This window comes from Trichinella spiralis (genome assembly GCF_000181795.1).
Source record: "Trichinella spiralis strain ISS 195 chromosome Unknown Scfld5, whole genome shotgun sequence".
NCBI lineage: Eukaryota > Metazoa > Nematoda > Enoplea > Trichinellida > Trichinellidae > Trichinella > Trichinella spiralis.
This window is the reverse complement of record NW_003526944.1, coordinates 1,871,921-1,883,806: the sequence shown is the minus strand read 5'-3', so window position 1 is coordinate 1,883,806 and position 11,886 is coordinate 1,871,921. Positions and strand designations below refer to the sequence as shown.

At 32.7% G+C, this 11,886-nt stretch overlaps 1 protein-coding gene across 1 annotated transcript; it reads left to right on the top strand.

The window, feature by feature from the left end:
- Positions 1-10,034: 10,034 nt before the first annotated feature.
- On the top strand, positions 10,035-11,503 carry Tsp_04078 (potassium channels protein 7, TWiK family). The gene is made up of 3 exons (XM_003374843.1): positions 10,035-10,160; positions 10,219-10,563; positions 10,658-11,503. Exons 1-3 carry the CDS (start codon positions 10,035-10,037, stop codon positions 11,501-11,503), a joined length of 1,317 nt encoding a protein of 438 aa, XP_003374891.1.
- Positions 11,504-11,886: the final 383 nt, after the last annotated feature.

The window sequence follows — 11,886 nt, the reverse complement described above, 5'->3', positions numbered from 1 at the left end:
AAAGCAAGTACATTTATTTATATGCTTGCTTTGTTCATAAGACTGTAAAATCACAGGACATTTCAAGGGCGATGGAAATTACAGTACAGATTAGAGTTTGAATATTCAAGGATGGAAATCTCTGCCTAAGCGCACAAGAACAAGAGCTTTGATCAACAGTATAGAAACTATTGGACAATCTGCCAGGTCTGGGACATCAGCAGTTTCTGTTACAGGGATTATAACATAAAACGTGGTAAAGATCCCACTGTTCTTTCAGAATGATGTTCCACTATCCCTTATATGAACAATCAAGAATAAGCTTCTCATTGTGATTCAATGACTTCATGAATATTATCTATGATAAAACTTTGTCTTTGCATTAAGATTCAAAATCGCGTGAAAAACACAATACATTATGTAAATCATAAAGATGAACAGGAACTGTCTTTCTACCTATGCATTTCAAATTTGCAGAAAATGGCATATTCAATTATCAGCTTCTGAAAAGCACATTTGCAGATCGCTCTTTATCTACTAATTTACTGCTTTTCCTCTGGAAGGACAACCTAGCTTTCCGTCACTAACTAAGCTTATTGACATAAGAGGAATGAAGAATTTTATTGAATATTGAACGGTGTTACGCTTTTATTTACACACTTCATAATATGACTTATGCTAGTAGGAAAACGCATTAGTATGCAAATTTATTTCGATTAAATTCATGTGAATACCTGTTAAGGTGAATTCATGAAAACGACTGGAATACCTATCTTTTAATAATCGAACTTAACTAATTTCTAAAACGAACTTAAATTTTACCGTATTCTTTCACATGCAAAATTTCATTTTGAGCAAAGCAATTAATTGAAATATATAAAAAACAAAATGAAAATTTTCCTAATAAAATGAAGAAATCAAACAGGCATTTCTTTCCATCTTAACTCGTTAAATTTTACAAAATGCAAAATTTTCAAGACGTCTGGATTCTACATTTACCGGAATACAGTGTAATGTTGTTGGAGATTGTATTAAATATATTTAAATTTTTCAGTTGGAATTTCTTGTTAAAACATTAAATAATTTCAATGAACATGAACATGAACAAGAAAAATGCTTTTGATGTTATCTCATTGATTTGAAAAGTGTTCAAAGGTGAAAATCGTTCAATTATATTTACAAACTTGTTACCTTCACTTTACAGGTTTTTTTTTCTTTAATTTGTTAGCTTCCATTTATATGAATTCAAAAAATGATCTAATAAAATGTCGTTTGTTTCTTGTGCGTCATTACGGATGAAAAATATTCTAATTTCAATTAACAGAAGTAAAGAAAATTAAATTTATATTTAAAGTGGCCAAAGTGATAATGTTTTATAGAGTGTGTGTCAAATATAAAATAAATAACTACAGAAAAAATATGTAAAAATTCATACCTGACAGCAGGTACGTTGATAAATATGCATGAAGAAGCCGTGGAGTTGTTAACGTCTGCGAATTGATGCTCGTTGCTTCATCGTATTTTCTGTATATCGTTCACAACGTATTTCTTGAAGTGAAGCACCAAATATGACCAATAAATAATAAAGCAACGCAGTAGCAAGTGTTGTTCATCTGCAATTATTTATATAATAATCGATTTCTCAAAATCAACAGCGTTTTATAAATAGTAAATCGCTTACGGATTTTAACAGCAGAACTTGCATTCAGCAAAGTGCCATCGGCTAGTTCGCCATCAAATTAGCATAAAGTTAGTTGGTGTGCATCTTTTCCAACGAGTAAATAGGGCAGTTAGCTAGCATGGTTCTTGAACACTTGATATTATGTGTGCCGTTTAATACTGAATAATTCTGAAACTTTAATTTTTTTATTTTTTACATTTTATTGAATGCAAATGATTTGAAAATAAACTATATCTGTTATGTTAATTTTTAGTTGTATTTTATATAAATGTAGCTTTTCTTCGCAGTGTAAATCTATCATAACTATCAGTGCATATTTAGCAAATTTTAACGATAGAACTAAGAGTTGATAATTATGAGATTTTACGCCCGCTTAGCCGGTATAATATTATCGTCTGCCATCAACCATCGTTTTACTTACTTATTATAACTTTGCGAATCTGTACCTGTTGTGGTACTAAACTTAGATGCGAATTCATCAAAAATTCGATTTAAAGCTATGCAATAAGACATTAATTCAAGTTGAATTGCTAATGTAATTACTTTTCAATGCGTTGTTAAAAATCTATTTCTATTTCTATTGCTACATGTTATATTTTTGAAAGTTCATCTTCAGAATTGCTGCGTGGAATCACTGAAAAGACATTAAATTATGATATTATTCAATATTGAGAGAATGTTGGACGACTGAATAATTTCAAAATGAGCGTTTTATTTAATGAAGTGATTCTATTTTCCGATTTAAAGTAACACTTTTAACGTAACAAACAAGACAATAGAATATGGGAAAAAATTAATATGAATTCTATTCAAAATTCCTTTTTCACATTTTTTAAAGTTGAAATTAGTAAACCATTGATTGCATTCACATTACTTTTATTTTTGAAATGTTTATTTTGAAAATATTGCACAGATGCGCTCATTTTCAGTGGATACTGACAAAGACATATGTTGATTCGTTTGACTTCATGGTGACCAAGTCTACATTGGACGTGGACAAGGGACCGATGCATATCTGCCCTAACTCACCATGACAGTTTTGGACAAATCTGCAACAGAGGGTCGTGAACCGATTGAGCCTTTCTAAGTATTCGCATCGTTCTGAACTACGTTCTATCTTACAGTCAGCGGTTTTCACCGTCGTGGCTGTTGTTGCAGCTGATTCGAGACGGATTTCCCTCGTGATTTCGTTCCAAAGACCGCTTCTCTAAGACTCTCAGTTCCATCAGAATCCTGCTTTTTCGACCAAATGCCCTCTGTCTGTCGTAATGCCTCTGCCTATGCCTACTGCATAAAAATGTACTACTACTCGATTTTGAACGAAGGACTGCCACTGTTTGACTGTCACACCAACAAGTGGCGGTGTCCACTACTACTAAACCTTGCCTGAACTAATTTCATTAGACGTGTTGCCAGCGAGGCGCCCATTAAACTCCAATTGCAGTAGATTTAGCCTTTTGACAAGTGCTACCTGAGTTTTCACTGCTACTAAAATAATCAGCGCCTGATTCTTCGATTCGATTCATAGGTATGCGGTCACTCCATTACGCTCTTTCAGACACGTTACTGAAAGTATCAAGCTCCAATCAACATACCTTCACCTGTACAAATAGGAAGAGGGGCTAGCAGAGCTGAATCTTTGTCAAACCTTGCAGCTCCTTTCATCCCAACGCTCTACGAGCAACACCTATTGATATTCATAAATAACTGAAATCACTTATCCAAACCACAATTAAACAAAAAATCCAAATCAATATACAAATTATTCCCCTAATGCTTCCATCAGTAAGCTGAAAAATCTTAGTCGAGAATTTCAGCAGTTTACACCGCGTCGAAACTTTCCAGTTGAACACGGAATCTATTTGTAAATTTACTCCACACAATATATAATTACAATCCTTTGAAACATAATGAAACGAATAAAATAACTGATGATGCCCATTCATCAAGAGAATGTAAAAAAAGTACAATGGCCCATGGTTTCTAGCGTGAATCAAATACGATCAAATTGCAATTATATTATTTTCTTGACAAAATTCAATTTTTTTAATTTAAGATTTTTACTCTAGTTTTCGTTGAAGACATGCTCTCAAAAATAAAAATAATATTGCACATGTTTGAATACTGATTCGTATATATATACATATATAGGGTTGCAGCTAATGCGCACTGAACTGGAGTCCATTCTTCTATACAACTTTAATTAATCAAACAAACCGCATTCATTTCGACAGTGCAAGGACGTTTCAGTGGGATATGGGAATAATTGAATTACAGCAATGCTGATAATTGAACATTAAAGAAAATGACCATATTATCAAACAAATATTATCTCGTTAAATATTACCTATTAAAAATAATGCAAGAAAAATCTATTAAATCACATAAAAACAAACAAAAAATAAAGCAAAACTGATAATTATGAAAGCACAATGAAAGCAAATGTTCACTTTCATTATCAGTAATGATGAAATGGTAAAAGTGTTTCTCATTCAAAAGCTCATATATCCAAATAAAAATAATACCAGCTAAAGTAAATTATATACACACGCACACGCAGGCACACACACGCACACATACACATATATATACATATGTATATATGTATATATATATATATAGTTTTTATTTGCATTTCCACCATTTAGCCATTACATGAACAAAAAAGACAAAATTATGCACCTTACTGTGTGCACTTCGTTTTCAATACAAACATCTGAACGTGAAAAATTGATGAACAGCTAATTAACAAAAGTAGTTTCACACTTATTCAAATACATACATTAACAAATACAAAAAAGCTTTTCACATCTCGTTCAGGATGTGTAACAAAATACAATAAGAATAGAACAAAATTAAATTGCTAAGAATAAGAAAATGAAAATTTTTTTGAAAAAAAAACGTAAGAGAAAGATTTAAAAAATGTAAATAAATCCAATGGATGTAGACTGTTTCTTTGTGCGTATTGAAGCAATAACTATTTGAATAATTAAAAATATAATTATCTGAATTTAATATTAATATGAACAATATTGTAGGAACAGAGGAAAGAAATAAAATGAATCGTGTATCTAAATTTCTAGTTGAAAAATGTAAAATTGAGAAAAGTTATCCTCAAAAATTGCCCTCATCAAACAGCGGAATTAATGCCAAAAATACGATCTTAATGTCATTAATAATCAATGTCGCCTTGTTTGTTTTTCAGCATTAGCAAGTTCAAGCAATCTTGCTAACATCAATTGAAAGGTCAACGCTACGAAACTTGTTAGACAACCGAAGCTGAGATGAACGATCATCTGCTCAAAGTGAACGACAAATGTCATAAAAAAATGAAATAATAATTTTTTTTACATATCTGATTTTTAAAGTAAAATTTTAAACATTTTAAATTTTATTTATTGATCATTTTTCGTAATGCACACAAAAGAACTGTTGTGGTCCGTTTCGTTTGACAAATCTAACAGATAAAAATAAAATTAAAAGAAGAAAAATAAAATATTTGCCCCTATGGTACAATTCCATTTGCTTTTCAAAATTTTAATAGTCTTTGAGAGAAAATATCATTTTGCACTTGGGAAATTAATAATTCAGCCAATTATATATATATACATATATACAACGTCGCAACAATGTTGATCACATGTATCAAGCTAATAACCCATTTAGCAAGTTGGTAATAATTTAATGGAATAAAATTCAAATTAAAAAACTGAACTTCAAATAGTAAAATACATGCCATATATTCATCAATTATTATCATAAGTAAAAATAAAATATGTTTTTTTGCTGTTTGATATTATTAAAAATAAAAATAAACAGTTTGTCAAAAATGAATTTTAGATAAATCTACTCGAGCTTGAGTTTCAGTTTCAGTTGAAATGAAACTGAAAAATGTATTTCAAAAATTGTCTGGTAATTTTCATGCGTACGAGCAATTAAGAATCATCCTGTGTCGGTGGTTGTCAAATTTGCCCCTGTCAATCAAATGACAAGCATGAATATAAATGCTTTCGGTGGGTTGTAATGTGAAGAAGCTTGGAAAAAATGTGAAAATGCGCATGAGCCATCGACGTGCTAATTCCACAGGCGGTTTTTGATTGTTTTCAATTTCCAAACTCATTTCAATCGATGCACATTTCAAAACCCTACGCTAGATGCCAATCAATGCAAAACATTTGAGGATGCTCTCTGTGTTTGCAAACTGTTACGAATAAAATCAAATATCTCCCCCACCCCACCCCATTCATTAGATTTCTTCCTTTCAAAGATGCATCATCAATAGACAACTCTACTTTTATGTTGGTATTCTTGTTTTTTTTTCGTTGATCCCATTTTATTTGGTTCAACATATTGTATATATTGTATTTTTCAAAATTTTCTTTTCAGCTCAAAAAGAAAATTTTGAAAAATTTTCTTCTGTTTCGTTAATTTAATTTAATCTTCTTCAAATAATAACCACCTAGCTAGTTGGCTGGCTGTTTAACTAACTAGCAGATCTGATACGATACAATTGGGAATATGTGCATTTACGCATCTGCAGAATTAATAAAATTCATCGCTTCAAAGATGAAGAGAAAAAAAATCGTCACTTTCAACTATTCATGCCACTTTTTATATAGTACATGCTGAATCATCAATGAAAATTAATAAAAACTAAAGCAAAAAAAACACACACACACATACCTGTGTAAGATAAATAATTTCCAATTATTCAATTTTTATGGAATAAAAGAGGATTTTCATTGGGCAACTTTATGCGGCTTTAATAAAAGTATCAAGAAAACTATTTGAATAAATGAAAGTGGCTCATTCCGCAAGTGCTGATTTGGATCAGCATGGATTAGAGTCGAAAGAAATGGACATAATTCAATTATCAACCGTCAGCTTTGTCCAGAAATGAAACTGCCGTTTACAACTTTGAAAGCATAAAAGCAAGCGAACATTTGTTTCGAACATTCCACTTTCTTCATTTCACTTGATGAAATTCTAAGCAAATCAAAGTCACCTCAAACACCCGTTATGGAGAAGAACTGCTCACAAGCGCCGATGCATTAGCAATGATTATAGTTGGAAAATTATTATTCATTTTAATTACTCACTTACTTTCATTTCTTTGCATCCTGGTGTTCGCTTTCGTAAAATGTGCTAATTAACCTCAATGCCTAACAGCTAGAATTGTTTCAGATATATTATGAACAAAAATTAAAAAAAAACCAAACGCTATCATATTCAAAGAAATTCTATCCACTTTATCCACACGCATGTTCTTCACTTTAAAATTTAAATGTTTAAAATCAAACTTTCATAATTACAAAACAAACAGTGTCTGTCACGTTAGGATTATTCAAAATTGTAAAAGTCATCAGTCACAGAAATTTGAATTTATTGGGCCAATATTTATAGTAACGTTACTGATAATATGTAATAAGAAATATCAACTGTTACAAATTTAAACAACCAATAAATAAATTACAAAGCAAAAAGAATCAACAAGCTATCGAAACAGTACTTTCAATTTATTTTACTTTACAACATACGGCAACATTCTGTCCAACAACATCCTTTATCCTACTACTTTGAAAGGAGATTATGATCATTAGAAATCTTTCAATTGAACAAGTAATTTTAAGAAAACCAATAATTACATGTAAGCATTGGTAAATTTTCTAAATCTTTCTTACAGTTACGTCGCCTAATTCGAAGAAACAACGACAAGTCTAACAAGTTACAACTAATAAAATATTATTCATAAATAATACTGTATGTGAACAATTTAAAGAGAGAAGGTTTTTCTTTGTTTTTTTTGTTTCAACCCTTATATGTTGACTTTGCATAAACACAAATTTCAAATAAATCTGAAGAGTAAACTTAAAGACAGCAGCTTGTCTCCTCTTTATGACAACTTTGAGCACAATTGTTAAAAATGAAGCAAATTGAAAACGACTGGCGTCAAACAATTGTCAACGATGAGAAACACACAGTTCCCTTCATTCTGAACCATCATCCCCAGTTGGAAGTGAATCGAATGTTGGAAAATAAATCTCGCCTCCGAAGATGAACTTTCAAATCGATCTTGTCGAGCAAGCTCTGCTCCATGCACAAGCTAACAGCTAATCACCAAAATTAAAAGAATTCAAAAGGTAGAATCGCTGACCAGTGATTGGTCACTTTCTGACAAGCAAGCAAAAGCAATCAGACCAACTTGGTTATTGAAGACTAACTAACTGTGCACTCATCAGCTGTATGTAGTACGATTAAACATCTTCTTAACCCAACAGTCCAACAGCCCATGCTTCATAACTAGCTTAAAGATCAACAATAACCTCACTAAAAAGTCATTTAAATATTAAACTTGTAAAAATAACATCTACACATATGTACACGCACACACACACACACACAGATATATATACGTATATAGACATGTACATAATAAACATGCACATGTACACCAATCTGTATATACATGGACAAATCAACTACATATATGCAAAATGATATCACAATCATTCATAAATTTTATCATTAATGGGTCTTTCCTCTGCGATATCTTGAATTGTTTACCAGCTTCAAAATCATCATCATCTTCATCCGACGGATAAGTAAGAATTTTGTTTTGTTTTGTTTTGTTTTGTTTTCCTTTTCATTTGCTTATCTAATTTGCTTACTTCTTGAAAAAATCACAGCATTACAAATCGAATTATAAATAGCACTCATTTTACAATGCACATTGATGATACTTCTACATGTGCATTTACGCAATCATCATTAGCATCAGTTAGCCAAAGCTATCTTTCTGAATGTTAAACATATTTTGGCGCATTTATTAAAAATTAATACCAACAATTAACACGTCTTTATTTAGAATTGCGCATTGATTTGAAATATTTATAACTGCACTTATTTAATGAATGATTTCATAATAAATTTCTTTCTCTTCTGAATTTCATCGGCTAACTATAAAAAGTGAAATGACTCTCAAATAAAAGCTTCATTTCAATACGTAAACTAATTAATGTAATATAAAAAAGAAGAAAACAAATATTATTATTTATTTATTAAACAAAAAACTTTACTTATACTATCGTTGAAATATGAAGAAGTAAAAAGTCGACTGCAGTGTGCAAAATTAAATAGATATTTATTATTTAAAGCCGAAGCAAAAATTTGACAACTGCTTATAATGAGAGCACATTTATTTTTCATTTGCTATAAAACCAAACTACTAGTCACATTCTATTTACTGCAGAGTTGAAAACGAAAAAAGCACAACTTTTGAAGTTTAGCTCAGTTTCTTTGTTAGCTCAATTCAGTCAGTGGTTTATTAAAATTAAAGTAAAGGCATGCTGAAGTGAAATCAATTCAACTGAAGCAACAAACATTTGCGCCAACAAATTTTCCCTTCAATCCATCATCCCCCAATGAAATAATCCATCTGAAAATTAAAATTACAACAACAACAACCATTCTCCACATAAAACTTGTACAACGAGACAATAAAATTAATTTATAGATATTTAACAACTTTTTTAAATTTCATTAAATAAAAAATACAAATACACTTATAATTGCTCTAGAAGCATTGATGCTCTTGTGCAGTGCTCGCAATTTTAACTTGCTATAAATTTAGTGGTGGTATAATTATATCGGATCGGATGCCGTTTAGTCAACAGATCATCCCTCCTAGCTACAGGACAAGCTCGACAAGACAGAGCACGTTGTTCGCCGGATACAGTGCGTGAAATGCGTTGGAAATTTCTATTCAACTTTGCACGATGAATGAAATCGCTGATAAAAATCTGTGACAAGTGCAAAAGATTTGATAATGGAAAAACAACAATTTCACCGGATCATACATCGAACAAAATTAGCCTCTGCCCCTACGTCCCTAGTTTTTCCATTTTTGTTCCCACATAAAATGAAACAAACGCTCATAATCTCTCCACCTGATGAATCGATCGTTATCAATTTATTTCGAAAATGCCGCCGTTCCGTGGCAACGGCAGCAACTGGCTGCGCAAAAAAAAGCAATCATTCATTCATTCATTCATTCATTCATAGCTTTAGCTCTTGTTCCGATTTGCACTTTTGCACGCAACTGCACAAATTGCATCCGAACTGAATGTTGGAAAAAAAATTAATTTCAACTTATTAATCTAACCAAAAATCACCTTTTGTTTATTTAGAAGAAAAAATTGGCTTTGGAAAAATTCAAATCAATAACAAAATTTCAAAGTATACAACTATGAATGCCAACATTGAAAGAAAGAACATGTGTAAGTGAATAATTTCTCCAGTGATTATTATTTTTGAGATATGATATGAAGATTTAAAATTTAATAGAGAGATTAAACATTTCAGATTGATCGAGAAAATGAGCAAAAATTACGAGATGCAAAATGACAAAAGCAAACTGTCCAACTTTGAACAATATACACCCGGAGAGGATGGAAAAGAAAAACCCGAAGAGCCTCCATACAAGAAAAAACGACTGAAAGAGGTAAAAATGAATTCAGTAGTAAAAATTCAAAAATGAACCCCTCCGTTCCCGTTTACAGAAATTAAAAATTCTCCTGCCTCATGTTCTCCTCACTGCAGTACTGCTCGGCTATACTGCCGGTGGTGCAGCAATTATTTTGTGGTTGGAAAAGCGAGCCAGTGAAAAGCAAGATTCAAAAATAGACAATGACCAGCAGGAAAATATTGACGCGCTGGTGGTGCAAATTACCAAATCCACTGCCTACATGTGCGAAACTGCTTCTACCACATTTGAACAGTGCAAAAGCGTGGCCGCGGAAATCACTCAACTATTACATCACCTGACCGAACGCTGCAAAATGGTTGCAGCCCAACCCCAGATGCCAATGTGGTCTTACAGGATGGCCTTCCTTTACGCATTGACAGTAATTACAACAACAGGTTAATTAATTAATTAATAATAAATTAACACGCTTACCTTGGATACGGTTGACGTGAAGATTTTATTGGAAATTGTAGCATCCGTTCGTTTCAGGGTATGATCAGGTGTCGCCGAGTTCGACCGCTGGCCAGTGGTTCACGATCATGTTCGCTTTAGTTGGCATTCCTCTGTCACTGCTGACCATTGCAAATTTCGGTACATTTTTGTCCGAAATGATCCGCTGGTTCAACAACTACCGTTGGCGCATTTTTCAATACATCCAATCGAAAAGACCCTTCCGGCGGAGGAGGAAAAGCGAATCCCATTCCCATTTTGTATCTGGTTCCACCAGTCCGGACGATTGGAATTTGAATAAAACGGTGAAAACGAAGCCACCGCTCCGTCGACGCGTTCTGCAAATACTCTGCTTTATCTTGATCGCCTATTTCGGCCTAATCATTGGCTATTGCTTTTTCAGCAGCATCATTTTCAACCTGTTCGAACAGAACTGGACCCTGATCCACGGCATCTTCTTCTCCTTCAACACGATAACAACCATCGGCTTGGGCAGCGTCCGCTTGGACAGTGACACCTATATCATCTTCATCTTGATTCACAACGTGATCGGACTGACCCTGTTGACCATGTGCGTCAATTTTGCAGGCGTCTATTTGAGGATGTTGTTCATCAAGCTGCACTATTTTGGCCGGAAAATACGCGATTTTCGAATAGCGATCGACTCCATGAGCGCCGAAATGGCCGAAGCGGTTCGCGTGGTGATAAAGCTGATGAAAATCAAAGCCACCAAAGGTGTTGTCACGTTGGAAGATATACAACAGCTGCTCGACAGCGTGCGCAACATACCAGTAACGCCGACAAAGCCGTACATTCCTGAAGATGTAGCCATCATTCCTTACGCAGACGATACGTATCAGCTTCTATAATAGCTTTACTGTAGGTAATAGTCAACAGTGAAAAGTTATAATAAATAATTACTGAAAAGAAACAAACCAACGAACTAACAACAAAATCATCAAAGTGCCACGCACTACAGCTCAGATGCTGATGCAAAGAGAAAGAACATTTCTACCAGTAAAAGTAGAATTCAAATGAATAATAATCAAACAATAGATTGTTCTCAAAATGTAACCAACCATTCATCACTTCTCCTGTAGACTAATAAACTCAATATCAACAAGTGTTTGATAATTGAAATTATACATAACACGACATACTGTTAAATGAAAATTTAAATATTTCCTGAAGGAAATTCAAAACATTCGAAAAGAAGAAACACTACAGATAATAAAATTATACAGTAATAAAT